The sequence below is a fragment of the Salmo trutta genome, chromosome 18 (assembly GCF_901001165.1).
Source record: "Salmo trutta chromosome 18, fSalTru1.1, whole genome shotgun sequence".
In the NCBI taxonomy this organism is placed as follows: Eukaryota; Metazoa; Chordata; class Actinopteri; order Salmoniformes; family Salmonidae; genus Salmo; species Salmo trutta.
Genome location: NC_042974.1, coordinates 12,697,794 through 12,718,501, shown reverse-complemented (window position 1 = coordinate 12,718,501; position 20,708 = coordinate 12,697,794). Strand labels below are relative to the sequence as shown.

Genomic DNA, 20,708 nt, shown 5'->3' with positions numbered 1-20,708 from the left:
GTTTTAAGGACATTACATCAAAGTTGGATCAGCCTGTAGTGTGGTTTTCCACTTTAATTTTGAGTGTGACTCCAAATCCAGACCTCCATGGGTTGATAAATTGGATTTCCATTGATTATTTTTGTGTGATTTTGTTGTCAGCACATTCAACTATGTAAAGAAAAAAAGTATTTAATAAGATTATTTATTTCATTCAGATCTAGGATGTGTTGTTTAAGTGTTCCCTTTATTTTTTTGAGCAGTGTATAATGACTGCATTAACAGAAATGACCCTAACCAAACAGACATTGTAGATTAGAAATGATGGGGATTAACAGTAAATGTACTACTGGTGATGAGGAATTGATAGACTAACAATCAAAGAGCATACAATTCACACAATGGTCCCGTGTCGCTCAGTTGGTAGAGCATGGTGTTTGCAACGCCAGGGTTGTGGGTTAGATTCCCACGGGGGACCAGTACGGGGGGGAAAAATTATAAAAAAATGTATGAAATGTATGCATTCACTAGTGTAAGTCGCTCTGGATAAGAGCGTCTGCTAAAATGACAAAAAAAATATCTAAAATGTAAGTTGAATTGGTGCACATGAATTGGTGGGAGAGAGCGCATTAGAGACACACCTTGTGCATCTTCTACTTGGCCTGACATTTCAAAGACACATTATCTTCACACATACTGTAGGCCTAAGGAATAGTCTCACAAATGGTGTCATATCCAAAGCAGTAGCTATTTATGGAAAACAAATGCAATTTTGAAACAAATGCAATTTCACTTATTTTATCAAATTGCTTGGCGTGCCAAGGCAAATACTGTCTTACTTGGCAGATGCCAGTCTTAGAGTGATGGACTGGCACGCCAAGGCTGGGGTCTCATTTCCCTCACGACGCCAGGACAGCGGAGTCAATCACCACCTTCCGGAGACACCTGAAACCCCACCTCTTTAAGGAATACCTGGGATAGGATAAAGTAATCCTTCTAACCCCCCCCCCCCCAAAAGATCTCGATGCACTATTGTAAAGTGGTTGTTCCACTGGATATCATAAGGTGAATGCACCAATTTGTAAGTCGCTCTGGATAAGAGCGTCTGCTAAATGACTTAAATGTAAATGTAATGTGCCATGAAAAAAAAGTCTCTACTCTACAAAAATTTAAATATGTTGACCAACAGCCTATCAACCAAACAATTGACTAGATGAGGTCAGCCCTACTTCATTAACATCTCAACTTCACAACAAACACTGGTGGATAGCTGTGAGTGGAAAAACAAGCTCTGTGAGCCCTTTCAGGCAAGCCATGAAATATGACTGACTGAAAAAATGTATTTGAGACTTGGCCTCCTACTCCGTAATGTCCAAAATGCATGCAGTTTTTATACTTTAACTGGTCAAATAAAGTCTGTACTCCAACATTTAGACATTAAGGATAATTATGAATGTTTTTAAAATACATTTTATTTTGCATGATCAGGTTGACTTTCCCAGGAAATTGACATGGTATAGTCCTTCATCACTACAGTACCTGTCAATTAAATAGCTAGACTGGGATGAATGCATAGCATTTTACATCATGGCTGTTTGTGTGATAGCCTATGGCCTTTTCTCAATTGGGCATAAGTCCGTCCTCTCCTTGGCTCCTCTGACCTTCTATCCTCCGTGGCGCAGAAACGGAGCCGCTATATTGTAGGAGTGTCAATACCATTGAGATATATATAGGACTCTAGATGGATATAATCAATTTTAGCATGGACATTGCCATAATTTGAAAGTGGTTAACTGTGTTGGGATTCTTATGGTTTGATCAGTCAATGAACATAGCATTGCCTTCTTTAAATTGGTTTGCCTAGATAGTAAATGGCTTTGAGCTATATTACCAACATCTGGTGGCCACAGTAAATGAATGATACAGAACATTTGTTTCAGGTCTCCAGCACTGCAGGTGGAGGTAAATCACCAATGTTAGCTTTACGCTTTTTTCAAACACACAAAACTACTTTAAAAAAATGGAGGTAGCCTCAATGTCGCTGCCCATGCAGTCACAGTCGCCATAATGGCACCGATACAAAGATTAGGCTAGTGCTCTATCTAATTCAATTGTCAATTCGTTAAAGAGTTGTTCACCTAAATTACACTAGGCAAGTCAGTTAAGATGAAATTACACTGCTCAAAAAAATAAAGGGAACACTAAAATAACACATCCTAGATCTGAATGAATGAAATAATCTTATTAAATACTTTTTTCTTTACATAGTTGAATGTGCTGACAACAAAATCACACAAAAATAAATCAATGGAAATCCAATTTATCAACCCATGGAGGTCTGGATTTGGAGTCACACTCAAAATTAAAGTGGAAAACCACACTACAGGCTGATCCAACTTTAATGTAATGTCCTTAAAACAAGTCAAAATGAGGCTCAGTAGTGTGTGTGGCCTCCACGTGCCTGTATGACCTCCCTACAATGCCTGGGCATGCTCCTGATGAGGTGGCGGATGGTCTCCTGAGGGATCTCCTCCCAGACCTGGACTAAAGCATCCGTCAACTCCTGGACAGTCTGTGGTGCAACGTGGCGTTGGTGGATGGAGCGAGACATGATGTGCTCAATTGGATTCAGGTCTGGGGAACGGGCGGGCCAGTCCACAGCATCAATGCCTTCCTCTTGCAGGAACTGCTGACACACTCCAGCCACATGAGGTCTAGCATTGTCTTGCATTAGGAGGAACCCAGGGCCAACCGCACCAACATATGGTCTCACAAGGGGTCTGAGGATCTCATCTCGGTACCTAATGGCAGTCAGGCTACCTCTGGCGAGCACATGGAGGGCTGTGCAGCCCCCCCAAAGAAATGCCACCCCACACCATAACTGACCCACCGCCAAACCGGTCATGCTGGAGGATGTTGCAGGCAGCAGAACGTTCTCCACGGCATCTCCAGACTCTGTCTCGTGTTCAGTGTGAACCTGCTTTCATCTGTGAAGAGCACAGGGCACCAGTGGCGAATTTGCCAATCTTGGTGTTCTCTGGCAAATGCCAACCGTTCTGCACGGTGTTGGGCTGTAAGCACAACCCCCACCCGTGGAAGTTGGGCCCTCATACCACCCTCATGGAGTCTGTTTCTGACCGTTTGAGCAGACGCATGCACATTTGTGGCCTGCTGGAGGTCATTTTGCAGGGCTCTGGCGGTGCTCCTCCTGCTCCTCCTTGCACAAAGGCGGAGGTAGCGGTCTTGCTGCTGGGTTGTTGCCCTCCTACGGCCTCCTCCACGTCTCCTGATGTACTGGCCTGTCTCCTGGTAGCGCCTCCATGCTCTGGACACTACGCTGACAGACACAGCAAACCTTCTTGCCACAGCTCGCATTGATGTACCATCCTGGATGAGCTGCACTACCTGAGCCACTTGTGTTGGTTGTAGATTCCGTCTCATGCTACCACTAGAGTGAAAGCATCACCAGCATTCAAAAGTGACCAAACATCAGCCAGGAAGCATAGGAACTGAGAAGTGGTCTGTGGTCTCCACCTGCAGAACCACTCCTTTATTGGGGGTGTCTTGCTTATTGCCTATAATTTCCACCTGTTGTCTATTCCATTTGCACAACAGCATGTGAAATTTATTGTCAATTAGTGTTGCTTCCTAAGTGGACAGTTTGATTTCACAGAAGTGTGATTGACTTGGAGTTACATTGTGTTGTTTAAGTGTTCCCTTTATTTTTTTGAGCAGTATATTATTATACCAGTATTTTGCTGTTCTCATTGTCAGAGTGGACATGTTGCTCACAACCTATGCTACACTTGTGAGGAACAAGTTTTAGTTTTTCATTCCATTTACTCATTGTCTTTTGTTTGAAGCGCTCTTGTCAGTGTTGAGCAAGGACACACACCTGATTTATGCATAGAAGTAGGCCTAGGCTACCTAGACTGCTCGTAAATGTATAAATGTGCCCATTTGGGGATCTACTTTTACATTTAGCAGATACTCTTATTCAGAGCGGTCCTCTATTAGGACTGAGGAGAAGTCCTGGGGATGTGAGTCCTCTGTTGGGACTGAGGAGAGGTCCTGGGGATGTGAGTCCTCTGTTGGGACTGAGGAGAGGTCCTGGGGACGTGAGTCCTCTGTTGGGACTGAGGAGAGGTCCTGGGGACGTGAGTCCTCTGTTGGGACTGAGGAGAGGTCCTGGGGACGTGAGTCCTCTGTTGGGACTGAGGAGAGGTCCTGGGGACGTGAGTCCTCTGTTGGGACTGAGGAGAGGTCCTGGGGACGTGAGTCCTCTGTTGGGACTGAGGAGAGGTCCTGGGGATGTGCAACAGCATGTTATTGTTAGTCGAACATTTTCTTAGGCTACCGTTTGGGTAGTCCCACTCTTCACATACAGTACCAGTCAAGAGTTTGGACACACCTACTCATTCCAGGGTTTTTCTTTATTTGTACTATTTTCTACATTGTAGAATAACAGTGAAGACATTAAAACTATGAAATAACACTTATGGAATCATGTAGTAACCAAAAAAGTGTTAAACAAATTAAAATATATTTTATATTTAAGATTCTTCAAAGTAGCCACCCTTTGCCTTGATGACCGCTTTGCACACTCTTGGCATTCTCTCAACCAGCTTCATGAGCTAGTCGCCTGGAATGCATTTCAATTAACAGGTGTGCTTTATGGAATTTCTTTCCTTCTTTATGCGTTTGAGACAATCAGTTGTGTTGTGACAAGGTAAGGTTGGTATTCAGAAGATAGCCCTATTTGGTAAAAGACCAAGTCCATATTATGGCAAGAACAGCTCAAATAGGCAAAGCGAAATGACAGTCCATCATTACTTTAAGACATGAAGGTCAGTCAATCCGGACAATTTCAAGTGCAGTCGCAAAAACCATCAAGCGCTATGATAAAACTGGCTCTCATGAGGACTGCCACAGGAAAGACCCAGAGTTACCTCTGCTACGGACCTTAAGTTCATTAGAGTTAACTGCACCTCAGATTGCAGTCCAAATAAATGCTTCACAGAGGTCAATTAACAGACACATCTCAACATCAACTGTTCAGAGGAGACTGCGTGCATCAGGCTTTCTTGGTCGAATTGCTGCAAAGAAACCACTACTAAAGGACACCAATAAGAAGAAGAGTCTTGCTTGGGCCAAGAAACACGAGCAATGGACATTAGACCGGTGGAAATGTGTCCTTTGGTCTGAGTCCAAATTTGAGATTTTTGGTTCCAACCGCCGTGTCTTTGTGAGACACAGATTAGGTGAACGGATGATCTCCGTATGCGTGGTTCCCACCGTGAAGCATGGAGGAAGAGGTGTGGGGGTGCTTTGCTGGTGACACTGTCTGTGATTTATTTAGAATTCAACGCACACTTAACCAGCATGGCTACCACAGCATTCTGCAGCGATACACCATCCCATCTGGTTTGCACTTAGTCCCACTATCATTTGTTTTTCAACTGGACAATGACCCAAAACACACCTCCAGGCTGTGTAAAGGCTATTTTACCAAGAAGGAGAATGATGGAGTGCTGCATCAGATGACCTGGCCTCCACAATCACCCGACCTTAACCCAATTGAGATGGTTTGGGATCAGTTGGACCGCAGAGTGAAGGAAAAGGAGCCAACAAATGCTCAGCATATGTGGGAACTCCTTCAAGAATGTTGGAAAAGCATTCCAGGTGACTACCTCATGAAGCTGGTTGAGAGAATGCCAAGGGTATGCAAAGCTGTCAAGGCAAACAATGGCTACTGTGAAGAATCTCAAATATAAAATATATTTTGATTTATTTAAAAAAAAAATGGTAACTGTTATTTAATAGTTTTGATGTCTTCATTATTATTCTACAATGTAGAAAATAGTAAAAATAAAGAAAAACCCTTGAATGAGTAGGTGTGTCCAAAATTTTGACTGGTACCCTATGTCCATTTTTTGTTTTTTTGGCTAGGACCTGAAGTAGAGAGGAAAAAGAGAGGAGAGGGTGCTGATATAGCAGTGGGCCAGATTGGAGGAGAGGGAGCTGAAATAGCAGTGAGCCAGATTGGAGGAGAGGGTGCTGAAATAGCAGTGGGCCAGAGTAGAGGAGAGGGTGCTGAAATAGCAGTGGGCCAGATTGGAGGAGAGGGAGCTGAAATAGCAGTGAGCCAGATTGGAGGAGAGGGTGCTGAAATAGCAGTGAGCCAGATTGGAGGAGAGGGTGCTGAAATAGCAGTGGGCCAGAGTGGAGGAGAGTGCTGAAATGGAAGTGGGCCAGATTGGAGGAGAGGGAGCTGAAATAGCAGTGGGCCAGATTGGAGGAGAGGGTGCTGAAATAGCAGTGGGCCAGATTGGAGGAGAGGGTGCTGAAATAGCAGTGGGCCAGATTGGAGGAGAGGGTGCTGAAATAGCAGTGGGCCAGATTGGAGGAGAGGGTGCTGAAATAGCAGTGGAACAGATTGTAATTCCTAGGCCAGTAGACACTTTTTCCTGACAGTTAAATTTGACTTGTAAGTACATGGAATAAAGTGTTTTTATTGTGAACCTCCTGATCCTCTGTATAGTACCCTGCCTTGCTGAGGTCTGTCAGTGGCTCTCCCCAGGCCATGTTAGGAACCAGCTGAGAAAGGATCTCTGTAGTTGTCATGGATATAACCATCTAGACCTCTGCAGTCATGTGTTTGCAGTAGTTCTGCAGTATAGGCCCAGGCTATAGCTAGCCTAAAACTGTGAAACACAACTCGCATGTCCATAACAGTCACTTTTGAAAACTGTTAGACTATTGCCTCCATTATGCACCGTTTCATTTTTGGAGGTGTTGAATAAGAGACCGACCAGGATTTGTGGTGGACTTCATCAACAAAGAGTGAAAAGTAGGCCTAATGCAGGGGTGGCAAACTCAAATCCTGGAGGGCCATGTTTCCACTTTTTTATTTCATTTATTTTTGTCCAATTTAAGACCTGGACTACTAGGTGAAGGGAGTTCCTAACTAATCAGTGACCTTAATTAATCAATCACCTGCAGACACATGGTCCTCCAGGAATTGAGTTTGACACCCCTGGCGTAATGGTCAAAGGTTAATATTAACCTACTATCTCTCTGTACAATATTACTATGCACTGTATTTCTCTGTTCTTTTTCTCAGATGGTATATTTTTGCTCCCCTTGCACTCAACACTGCAAATGGTCCACCCACTGAGTCCCTGAGCTCTGCTGAGACCCAGGGCGGAGACTGCTGTCCTCCTCATCCCTCCTCACCTCCTGGCCCTCCATCAGTGATGGTGAGAACAACAATACTACTCTGTAGACACACCCTAGTGCTTTACTTCTGAACCCACCAAAGTTCAACCAACCCCTTACCTTAGCGCCATGATTCTCCTGTCGTGTCTGTCTGTGGAAACAACTGACTAATTCTCATGGTAGGTTATTTAGGGCAAAGTTCCATGACCTTATAGTAGTGAATGTGACTGCTAAGTTTCATGACGTTTGATCCTACATATATATCTGTCCATCATTTAAGAAACTTCAGTATGCTCCTATTTAAATTCTCAAAATTCTATTCAGCTGTATGCATCTGATAGACTCTTATAAATTGCACTGGATTAGTGTTTGCAGTATGGGTAGAAACTGGAGAGTGGCAGGAGGGCCGGGACCCTTGGTGGCTGCTTTAGATCGGCCCTATTAATTAAGCCCACATTACCCTATTAACGCTACTAACCCTATTAACCCTACTAACCCTATTAACCCTACTAACCCTATTAACCCTACTAACCCTACTAACCCTATTAACCCTACAGTACCCTACTAACCCTATTAACCCTACAGTACCCTATTAACCCTACAGTACCCTACTAACCCTATTAACCCTACAGTACCCTATTAACCCTACATTACCCTACAGTACCCTATTAACCCTACAGTACCCTATTAACCCTACAGCACCCTATTAACCCTACAGTACCCTACTAACCCTATTAACCCTACAGTACCCTGTTAAGCCTACATTACCCTACAGTACCCTATTAACCCTACAGTACCCTATTAACCCTACAGCACCCTATTAACCCTACATTACCCTACTAACCCTATTAACCCTACAGTACCCTATTAACCCTACAGCACCCTATTAACCCTACAGTACCCTACTAACCCTACAGTACGCTACTAACCCTATTAACCCTACAGTACCCTGTTAACCCTACATTACCCTACAGTACCCTATTAACCCTACAGTACCCTATTAACCCTACAGTACCCTATTAACCCTACAGTACCCTATTAACCCTACAGTACCCTACTAACCCTACATTACCCTACTAACCCTATTAACCCTACAGTACCCTATTAAGCCTACTAACCCTATTAAGTCTACATTACCCTACAGTACCCTATTAACCCTACAGTACCCTATTAACCCTACAGTACCCTATTAAGACTACATTACCCTACTAACCCTACAGTACCCTATTAACCCTACATTACCCTATTAACCCTACAGTACCCTATTAACCCTACAGTACCCTACTAACCCTATTAACCCTATTAACCCTACAGTACACTACTAACCCTATTAACCCTACAGTACCCTACTAACCCTATTAACCCTACAGTACCCTACTAACCCTATTAACCCTACAGTACCCTACTAACCCTATTAACCCTACAGTACCCTATTAACCCTACAGTACCCTACTAACCCTATTAACCCTACAGTACCCTATTAACCCTACATTACCCTACTAACCCTATTAACCCTACAGCACCCTATTAACCCTACAGTACCCTACTAACCCTACAGTACACTACTAACCCTATTAACCCTACAGTACCCTGTTAAGCCTACATTACCCTACAGTACCCTATTAACCCTACAATACCGTACTAACCCTATTAACCCTACAGTACCCTATTAACCCTACAGTACCCTATTAACCCTACAGTACCCTATTAACCCTACATTACCCTACTAACCCTATTAACCCTACAGTAACCTATTAAGCCTACTAACCCTATTAAGTCTACATTACCCTACAGTACCCTATTAACCCTACAGTACCCTATTAACCCTACAGTACCCTATTAAGCCTACATTACCCTACTAACCCTACAGTACCCTATTAACCCTACAGTACCCTATTAACCCTACAGTACCCTATTAACCCTACATTACCCTACTAACCCTATTAACCCTACAGTACCCTATTAAGCCTACTAACCCTATTAAGCCTACAGTACCCTACAGTACCCTATTAACCCTACAGTACCCTATTAACCCTACAGTACCCTATTAAGCCTACAGTACCCTACAGTACCCTATTAACCCTACAGTACCCTATTAACCCTACAGTACCCTACTAACCCTATTAACCCTACAGTACCCTATTAACCCTACATTACCCTACTAACCCTATTAACCCTACAGTACCCTATTAAGCCTACTAACCCTATTAAGCCTACATTACCCTACTAACCCTATTAAGCCTACATTACCCTACTAACCCTACAGTACCCTATTAACCCTATTAAGCCTACAGTACCCTATTAACCCTATTAAGCCTACAGTACCCTATTAACCCTATTAAGCCTACAGTACCCTATTAACCCTATTAATTCTACATTACTCTACTAACCCTATTAAGTCTACATTACCCTACTAACTCTATTAAGCCAACATTACCCTACTAACTCTATTAAGCCAACATTACCCTACTAGCCCCATTTAATCCTTCATTACCACACATGTAAGATGTAGGCCTGGCTAGGATCACCAGCTGTTAATAATGAGTAAATTAGCTTTAGATTTAAAAAGATAATCATATTTGCCATTGAACAAAATAATTTGGGCTGCTCAGTGACCAGTACTGAGAGCACACTATTAAGGAATGGCAGCCACAAAATGCTTTCTAGATCTTCACACTGAAACAACAAACCAAGGCCCATTGAGGAAAGTAAGTCCAATATTATCCTCCTGCTGTATTTTTGTACTTAGAGCTGGGCGATATGGACAAAAAATGTACCCTTTTTTTGCGATAACTATAATTCAGCGATAATTTACAATACCATTTTTTGGGGGGGAGGTGCTTAAGCTGGTCGATATGGACAAAAAGTTACGTGATAAAGGTTACTATTTGGCTCGATAACAATGTAATGATTTTAAAAAATCTGTATTTTAATGGACCGTTACCTTACATTAGCGGCAGGGCTCAAGACAAATAAGAGGAAGGCAATGTTAGTGTCGGTAATTTTCTGTTTATCGTCCTATAGCAAGATCAAAGACAGTACATTTCCCAAATGGCTAATGAAATAGAAATTCTCCTCACTATAGTTCGACTGTAGAAATACAGTAAGAAATTCATCCTGGCCAAAATGTGATGGAGTTGCAGAATGAAAAGGAGGTTCTTTGGCTAAGCCTATATTTGTGTTTCCACATGGAGAGTTCTTTTATTTGCATTTCTTTTCAGTGGCGTGTACGTGTCCCCAGCTAGAACAAAGGTGTTTGTCACTGTGTTTTGCATCAATGTGCATGTTTTCCACCGGTGGAAGGTGAATAACCGATGGCTGCTCAAGTGGTCAACTCAGGATTTGCATATTTGGCCTATTGGTCCATGTATCATCATGGATGTTAAAGTTTAGGCTACAAAGAGAGACAGGAAACCTCCTCACTGATCATTGGTAGTGTCCATAAATAAGGAGCAAAAGTTGAATGATGACTTTGCAGGTAAGATAATCCTTTATTTAATTGTTTTTGGATTCAAAAGAAACGTTTAAAAGTAGTGAAGTAGAATCACAGGAGAGATTAAATGAGGGCAGAGAGGAAATTTATTTTTAAAGGTTAGCCTAAATATATCATCTACATTACTACTTGCGGCTCGTGCTCCACAGCCAGATTATGCACAATGGTAATTATTAACCTGTTAGAATTATTCTAATTCTAATCTGTTCTTTGGGATTGATTTGAAACAGGCATTATTGTACCATTCAGCACCAGGATGTTAATAATTGTGGTGATTGTACCAGAATGTATCCATTGTTGGCTCTTATCTTTTTACGTTTGATCGTCTTATTTACTAGGGATGTTCCCAATAGGCTCCTCATTTTATTGATTGATTGACCGAATGTGCTTGATAGGAAGTAAAACATTTGACTTTGTATCCTACTTTTGTTGGCTCTCACAATGGAGATATTCAAATCAAATTGTAATTGTCACATGCGCCGAATACAACAGGTGTAGTAGACCTTACCGTGAAATGCTTACTTAAAAGCCCTTAACCAACAATGCAGTTCAAGAAATAGAGTATAAAAAAATATTTACTAAATAAAATAATGTAAAAAAAAAAGTATGTAATCAATCAAAAAGTAACACAATAAATGTACATAACAATAACGAGGCTATATACAGGGGGTACCGGTACCGAGTCAATGTGTGGGGGTACAGGTTAGTGGAGGTAATTTGTAAAGTGACTATGCATAGATGATAAACAGTGAGTCGCAGCAATGTAAAAACAAATGGGGGGGTCAATGTAAATAGTCTGGGTGGATTAATTTTTCAGCAGTCTTATGGCTTGGGGGTAGAAGCTGTTAAGAGGCCTTTTGGTTCCAAACTTGGTGCTCCCGTACCACTTGCCATGAGGTAGCAGAGAGAACAGTCTATGACTTTGGGGACTGGAGTCATTAACTTTTTGGGCTTCCTCTGACACCACCTTGTACCTTGCTCAAAAAAATAAAAGGGACACTAAAATAACACATCCTAGATCTGAATGAATGAAATAATCTTATTAAATACTTTTTTCTTTACATAGTTGAATGTGCTGACAACAAAATCACACAAAAATAATCAATGGAAATCCAATTTATCAACCCATGGAGATCTGGATTTGGAGTCACACTCAAAATTAAAGTGGAAAACCACACTACAGGCTGATCCAACTTTGATGTAATGTCCTTAAAACAAGTCAAAATGAGGCTCAGTAGTGTGTGTGGCCTCCACGTGCCTGTATGACCTCCCTATAACGCCTGGGCATGCTCCTGATGAGGTGGCGGATGGTCTCCTGAGGGATCTCCTCCCAGACCTGGACTAAAGCATCCGCCAACTCCTGGACAGTCTGTGGTGCAACGTGGCGTTGGTGGATGGAGCGAGACATGATGTCCCAGATGTGCTCAATTGGATTCAGGTCTGGGGAACGGGCGGGCCAGTCCATAGCATCAATGCCTTCCTCTTGCAGGAACTGCTGACACACTCCAGCCACATGAGGTCTAGCATTGTCTTGCATTAGGAGGAACCCAGGGCCAACCGCACCAGCATATGGTCTCAAAAGGGGTCTGAGGATCTCATCTCGGTACCTAATGGCAGTCAGGCTACCTCTGGCGAGCACATGGAGGGCTGTGCGGCCCCCCAAAGAAATGCCACCCCACACCATGACTGACCTGCCGCCAAACCGGTCATGCTGGAGGATGTTGCAGGCAGCAGAACGTTCTCCACGGCGTCTCCAGACTCTGTCACGTCTGTCACGTGCTCAGTGTGAACCTGCTTTCATCTGTGAAGAGCACAGGGCGCCAGTGGCGAATTTGCCAATCTTGGTGTTCTCTGGCAAATGCCAAACGTCCTGCACGGTGTTGGGCTGTAAGCACAAACCCCACCTGTGGACGTCGGGCCCTCATATCACCCTCATGGAGTCTGTTTCTGACCGTTTGAGCAGACACATGCACATTTGTGGCCTGCTGGAGGTCATTTTGCAGGGCTCTGGCAGTGCTCCTCCTGCTCCTCCTTGCACAAAGGCGGAGGTAGCGGTCCTGCTGCTGGGTTGTTGCCCTCCTACGGCCTCCTCCACGTCTCCTGATGTACTGAATAAACTTGAATAAATAATCTCAAATAAATAAATGTCCACCAGTAGTTAGCCAACGTGTCGTGGTTTAGGGTATGCCACAGCTTTCGGACACTACGCTGACAGACACAGCAAACCTTCTTGCCACAGCTCGCATTGATGTGCCATCCTGGATGAGCTGCACTACCTGAGACACTTGTGTGGGTTGTAGACTCCGTCTCATGCTACCACTAGAGTGAAAGCACCGCCAGCATTCAAAAGTGACCAAAACATCAGCCAGGAAGCATAGGAACTGAGAAGTGGTCTGTGGTCACCACCTGCAGAACCACTCCTTTATTGGGGGTGTCTTGCTAATTGCCTATAATTTCCACCTGTTGTCTATTCCATTTGCACAACAGCATGTGAAATGTATTTTCAATCAGTGTTGCTTCCTAAGTGGACAGTTTGATTTCACAGGAGTGTGATTGACTTGGAGTTACATTGTGTTGTTTAAGTGTTCCCTTTATTTTTTGGAGCAGTGTATATATTCCTGGATGTCAGGAAGCTTGCCCCTAGTGATGTACAGGGCCATACACACTACCCTCTGTTGTGCCTTACGGTCAGATGCTGAGTAGTTGCAATACTAGGCGGTGATGCAACCGGTCAGGATGCTCGATGGTGCAGCTGTAGAACATTTTGAGGGTATGGGGACTGCCAAATCTTTTCAGTCTCCTGAGGGGGAAAAGGTGTTGTGCCCTCTTCACAGCTGTCTTGGTTTGTTTGGACAAACTTAGTTTGTTGGTGATGTGGACTCCAAGGAACTTGAAACTCTTGACCTGCTCCACTACAGCCCTGTCAATGTTAATGGGGTCCTGTTCGGCCCTCCTTTTCCTATAGTCCACGATCAGCTCTTTTGTTTTGCGAGGTTGTTGTCCTGGCACCACACTGCCAGGTCTCATCGTTGTGTCGTCAGCAAATTGAATGATGGTGTTGGAGTCGTGCTTGGCCATGCAGTCGTGGGTGAACAGGGAGTACAGGAGGGGACTAAGCCCAAGTGTTAACCTCTATGGGCCACCCTAGTCAACAGCCAGTGGAATCGCATGGCGCGAAATGCAAATACCTCAAAAATGCTATAACTTCAATTTCTCAAACATATGACTATTTTACACCATTTTAAAGACAAGACTCTCGTTAATCTAACCACATTGTCTGATTTTTCAAAAAGGCTTTACAGCGACAGCAAAACATTAGATTATGTCAGGAGAGTGCCCTGCCAAAAATAATCACACAGCCACTTTCAAAGCAAGCATATATGTCACAAAAACCAAAACCACAGCTAAATGCAGCACTAACCTTTGATGATCTTCATCAGATGACACTCCTAGGACATTATGTTATACAATACATGCATGTTTTGTTCAATGAAGTTCATATTTATATCAAAAAACAGCTTTTTACATTAGCATGTGATGTTCAGAACTAGCATACCCACCGCAAACTTCCGGTGAATTTACTAAATTACTCACGATAAACGTTGACAAAATACATAACAATTATTTTAAGAATTATAGATACAGAACTCCTACATGCAATCGTGGTGTCAGATTTTAAAATAGCTTTTCGGCGAAAGCACATTTTGCAATATTCTGAGTACATAGCTCGGCCATCACAGGCTAGCTATTTTGACACCCACCAAGTTTGGGGCTCACTAAACTCAGAATTACTATAAGAAAAATTGGATTACCTTTGCTGTTCTTCGTCAGAATGCACTCCCAGGACTTCTACTTCAACAACAAATGTTGTTTTGGTTCCAAATAATCCATAGTTATATTCAAATAGCTCCGTTTTGTTCGTGCGTTCAGGTCACTATCCGAAGGGTGACGCGCGAGCGCATTTCGTGACAAAAAATGTCAAAATATTCCATTACCATACTTAGAAGCATGTCAAACGCTGTTTAAAATCAATTTTTATGCAATTTTTCTCGTAAAATAGCGATAATATTCCGACCGGGCAATGTTGTATTCATTCAAAGGCTGAAAGAAAAAAATGGAGTAGTCTCGTGAACACGCATCTCAGTCTCACTGTCCCCAGGCTGACCACTCACAAACTCTGCTGCTGTTCTTTGCCCAGAGACAGCAGACACCCCATTTCACTTTCTGGCGGCTTTAGAGAGCCAATGGAAGCCTTAGAAAATGTCACGTTACAGCACAGATGCTGTATTTTCGATAGAGATGCAACAGAAGGACAACAAATTGTCAGACAGGGCACTTCCTGTATGGAATTTTCTCAGGTTTTGGCCTGCCATATGAGTTCTGTTATACTCACAGACACCATTCAAACAGTTTTAGAAACTTTAGAGCGTTTTCTATCCAAATCTACTAATTATATGCATATTCTCGTTTCTGGGCAAGAGTAGTAACCAGTTTAAATCGGGTACGTTTTTTATCCGGCCGTGCAAATACTGCCCCCTATCCCCAACTTAAGGACCATTGTGTCAGATGTTGTTGCGTACCCTTACCACCAGGGGGCAGCCCGTCAGGAAGTCCAGCAACAAGTTGCAGAGGGAGGTGTTTAGTCCCAGGGTCCTTAGCTTAGTGATGAGCTTTGTGGGCGCTATGGTGTTGAACGCTGAGCTGTAGTCAACTGCACACAGCTATTGCGCTGCAACCTTTTAGGCTAGCTTGTTTTCTTCCCCATTACTCACATATAGACCTAGTAGGCTATAGAGCACTCAAACTACACCTTGGAATTCGAAGCCAGTTCCACTGCATTTTTTTCATTGTTCCCCTCTAATCAGGGTCTGATTTAGACCTGGGACACCAGGTGGGTGCAATTCATAATCAGGTAGGCTCCGGACTTCGTAGGGTAAGTATTGAAAACACTTTACTCACATATAGACCTAGTAGGCTATAGACCTTCTAGTCACATATAGGCCTAGTAAGCTATACAGCCTTTACTCACACATAGGCCTAGCAGGCTATATAACCTTGACTCACATGTAGGCCTAGTAGGCTATACACCCTTTACTCACATATAGGCCTTGTAGGCTATACACCCTTTACTCACATATAGGCCTAGTATATAGGTCTCATGACCAAGATGGCATAGCAGTGCAGACGTGGTCCTCTTGTTTACTTTTTGTCTTTTTTGTATATATTCCAAATTATTTTTCAATCTCTTTTTCCATTTTTAAATTAAATATACCTTCCGGTAACCCGCCTCACTCAATGTGACACGGATCCGCTATATTTTTTTTAGACCCTATAGCCAAAACTTTCATCAGAAGGTAGCCAGTTAATTAGCTAAGTTACTAGCTATTTAGTCATTGTTAGCCACTGCTAGCGGCCTTTACCTTCTGCTCAGACACCATACGTTTTTTTAGCCTGGATAATACCTGCCAGCCTCGGACTGTTTTTCTCCACTACAACGCCAGATTCCTGCCGTAAACCCTGGACCATTGATCATCACAGCTAGCTAGCTGCCACTGAGTGACCCAGCCCCGAAGCTAGCACTGAGCATCTCCGGGCTAGCAAATGAAATTACCACAAGTACAATACCTATTTTGCCATCTGGCCCGGTCCCTTCGTCGATATGGCGCCCCGCTGTACCACCACGACTGGTCCGCAGATGTAATTCCATCAGCTGTGCCTTCAACCGGCCTTTACCGGACGACGGAGCAGACGCTTCTACTTACCCCAGACTGCTAACTTTAAACGCCGTGTCTCCCGCGTGTTAGCGTAGTAACGACTACCAAGCTGCTTCCCTGTTTCATCTGTTGCTGTACACTGGACCCTATGATCACTTGGCTACATAGCTGATGCCTGCTGGACTGTTCATTTATCACGGTACTCCACTTTGTTTACCTTTTGTTTATCTGTCGGCCCTAGCCCCGAACTCAGGCCCTGTGTGTAGTTAACCGGCCCTCTCTGCCCATTCATCGCCATTTTACCTGCTGTTGTTGTCTTAGCTGATTAGCTGTTGTTGTCTTACCCCTTGTTGACTTAGCTAGCTCTCCCAATCAACACCTGTGATTGCTTTATGCCTCGCTTTATGTCTCTCAAATGTCAATATGCCTTGTATACTGTTGTTTAGGATAATTATCATTGTTTTAGTTTACTGCGGAGCCCCTAGTCCCACTGTACATGCCTTAGATACCTCCTTTGTCCCACCTCCCACACATGCTGTGACCTCACCCAGTATAACCAGCGTGTCCAGAGATGCAACCTCTCTTATCATCACTCAGTGCCTGGGCTTACCTCCACTGTACTCACACCCCACCATACCCCTGTCTGCACATTATGCCCTGAATCTATTCTACCACGCCCAGAAATCTGCTCCTTTCATTCTCTGTCCCCAACGCACTAGACGACCAGTTTTGATAACCTTTAGCCATACCCTCATCCTACTCCTCCTCTGATCCTCCGGTGATGTGGAGGCTAACCCAGGCCCTGCGTGTCCCCAGGCACTCTCATTTGTTGACTTCTGTAATCAAAAAAGCCTTGGTTTCATGCATGTTAACATCAGAAGCCTCCTCCCTAAGTTTGTTTTACTCACTGCTTTAGCACACTCCGCCAACCCTGATGTCCTTGCTGTGTCTGAATCCTGGCTTAGGAAGGCCAACAAAAATTCTGAGATTTCCATACCCAACTACAACATTTTCTGTCACGATAGAACTGCCAAAGGGGGAGGAGTTGCAATCTACTGCAGAGATAGCCTGCAAAGTTCTGTCATACTTTCCAGGTCTATGCCCAAACAGCTTCTAATTTAAAAAATGAATCGCTCCAGAAATAAGTCTTTCACTGTTGCCGCCTGTTATAGACCCCCTCAGCTCCCAGCAGTGCCCTGGCCACCATATGTGAATTGATTGCCCCCCATATATCTTCAGAGTTCGTTCTGTTAGGTGACCATACTGGGATATGCTTAACACTCCAGCAGTCCTACAATCTAAACTAGATACCCTCAATCTCACACAAATTATCAAGGAACGCACCAGGTACAACCCTAAATCCGTAAATATGGACACCCTCATAGATATTATCCTGACCAACTTGCCTTCCAAATACACCACTGCTGTTTTCAATCAGGATCTCAGTGATCATTGCCTGCATCCGCTATGGGTCCGCGGTCAAACGACCACCCCTCATCACTGTCAAACGCTCCCTAAAACACTTCTGCGAGCAGGCCTTTCTAATCGACCTGGCCCAGGTATTCTGGAAGGATATTGACCTCACCCTGTCAGTCGAGGATGCCTGGTCGTTCTTTAAAAGTAATTTCCTCACCATCTTAAATAAGCATTCCCCTTTCAAAAAATGTAGAACTAAGAACAGATATAGCCCTTGGTTTACTCCAGACCTGACTGCCCTTGACCAGCACAAAAACATCCTGTGGTGGACTGCAAAAGCATCGAATAGTCCCCGTGATATGCAACTGTTCAGGGAAGTCAGGAACCAATACACACAGTCAGTCAGGAAAGCAAAGGCTAGCTTTTTCAAACAGAAATTTGCATCCTGAAGCTCTAACTCCAATAATGTTTGGGACACTGTAAAGTCCATGGAGAACAAGAGCACCTCCCAGCTGCCCACTGCACTGAGGCTAGGCGACACGGTCACCACTGATAAATCCATGATAATAGAACATTTCAATAAGCATTTCTCTACGGCTGGCCATGCTTTCCTCCTGGCTACCCCAACCCCGGCCAACAGCTCCGCACCCCTCGCAGCTACTTGCCCGAGCCTCCCCAGCTTCTCCTTCACCCAAATCCAGATCGCAGAAGTTCTGGAAGAGCTGCAAAACCTGGACCCGTACAAATCAGCTGGGCTAGACAATCTGGACCCTCTCTTTCTAAAATTATCCGCCGCCATTGTAGCAACCCCTATTACCAGTCTGTTTAACCTCTTTCATTTCGTCCGAGATCCCTAAAGATTGGAAAGCTGCCGCGGTCATCACCCTCTTCAAAGGGGGTGACACTCTAGACCCAAACTGTTACAGACCTATATCCATCCTGTCCTGCCTTTCTAAAGTCTTTGAAAGCCAAGTTAATTAACCTCTAGGGGCTAGGGGGCAGTATTTTCACGGCCGGATGAAAAACGTACCTAATTTAAACAGGTTACTACTCTGGCCCAGAAAATAGAATATGCATATTATTAGTAGATTTGAATAGAAAACACTCTGAAGTTTCTAAAACTGTTTGAATGGTGTCTGTGAGTATAACAGAACTCATATGGCAGGCAAAAAACCTGAGAAAATTGAATCAGGAACTGGGAGAAATTAGAAATGTAGTTTTTGTTTTGAATCCCTTGAAAAACTACAGTGACATAGGATTTACGTTACACCTCCTAACTTCCATTGGCTGTCAACAATCTTTAGGAACTGGTTTCAACCGTCAGCTGTTACCGGGCAGATCATTTTGGCTCAGTCAATCATTGGCCAGTCTGAGGAGAGGTGTCTTATGGTGCATGTGACGTCATCGTTTTTATATTTTTCTTCTGGGATGAATAGCTATTGCCCGGTTGTAAAATGATCGCAATTTTACATTAAAAAATACCCTAAAGGATTGATTGTAAACATCGTTTGACGTGTTTCTACAAACAGTGATGGAACTTTAAACATTTCGTCTATGGATTTGCATCCACGCCACATGGCATTGTAAAGTGTTCTGGATGGGTCAACAAAACGGACGTATTTGGACATAAATGATGGACTTTGCAGAACAAATGAACATTTCTTGTGGAAGTGGGTGCCCATCCGAGTGCATTCCGCCGAAGATTAGCAAAGGTAAGTAAATATTTCGAACATATTTTTAGAGATTTGTCGACGCCATGGTTGTAGGCTAACTGTATAGCTTAGCATTGAAGGCTAAGTTCTGTGCTCAGAATATTGAACAATGTGCTTTTTCCGTAACGTTATTTTGAAATCTGACTATGTGGTTGCATAAAGGAGTAGATTATCTCTAATTCTTTAAATAATTGTTATATATTTTTTCAACGTTTATGAGTTCTTCCGTAAATTAAATGTGCCTATTCACCGGGTGTTATGGGGAGAAAACATTTTCTGAACGTCACGCGCCAATGTAAAAATTGGGTTTTTGGATATAAATATAAACTTGATCGAACAAAAAATGCATGTATTGTCTAACATGATGTCCTAGGAGTGTCATCTGATGAAGATTGCCAAAGGTTAGTGCTTAATTTTAGCTGTATATCTGGTTTTGTGATGGCTATCGTGCTTGGAAAATGGCTATGCTAAAATAATCTGTTTTTCTTTCACCGTAAAGCCTTTTTGAAATTGGACAATGTGATTGGATTAACGAGTAGAGTATCTTTAAAATGCCGTATAATACTTGAATTTTAATTTTGAGATTATTTTGTTTTGAATATCGCGCCATGCTATCTCACTGGTTGTTGTCCAACCAATCCCGTTATCGGGATTGTATCCTCAAGAGAACAGATCACTGACCATTTTGAATCCCACCGTACCTTCTGCGCTGTGCAATCCGGTTTCCTAGCTGGTCACGGGTGCACCTCAGCCACGCTCAAGGTACTAAACGATATCATAACCGCCATCGATAAAAGACAGTACTGTGCAGCCATCTTCATCGACCTGGCCAAGGCTTTCGACTCTGTCAATCACCGTATTCTTATCGGCAGACTCAATAGCCTTGGTTTCTCAAATGACTGCCTCGCCTGGTCCACCAACTACTTCGCAGATGGAGTTCAGTGTGTAAAATCGGAGGGCCTGTTGTCTGGACCTCTGGCAGTCTCTATGGGGGTACCACAGGGTTCAATTCTTGGGCCGACTCTTTTCTCTGTATATATCAACGATGTCGCTCTTGCTGCGGGTGATTCCCTGATCCACCTCTACGCAGACGACATCATTCTGTATACATCTGGCCCTTCTTTGGACACTGTGTTAGCTAACCTCCAAACAAGCTTCAATGCCATACAACACTCC

At 43.5% G+C, this 20,708-nt stretch overlaps 1 protein-coding gene across 2 annotated transcripts in view; it reads left to right on the top strand.

Annotated features, from left to right (window-relative positions):
• LOC115152845 (regulator of G-protein signaling 17) overlaps positions 1-20,708 on the top strand; it is a 41,003-nt gene that overhangs the window by 3,698 nt on the left and 16,597 nt on the right. Inside the window, exon 2 of one of the 2 annotated variants that reach the window (XM_029697719.1) lies at positions 7,103-7,238. In XM_029697719.1, the coding sequence (XP_029553579.1) occupies positions 7,236-7,238 (3 nt within the window). In that variant the 5' untranslated portion in view covers positions 7,103-7,235. Of the gene's footprint in view, positions 1-7,102; positions 7,239-10,618; positions 10,676-20,708 lie in introns of those variants that run through there. The other variant, XM_029697718.1, reaches the window with a different exon arrangement.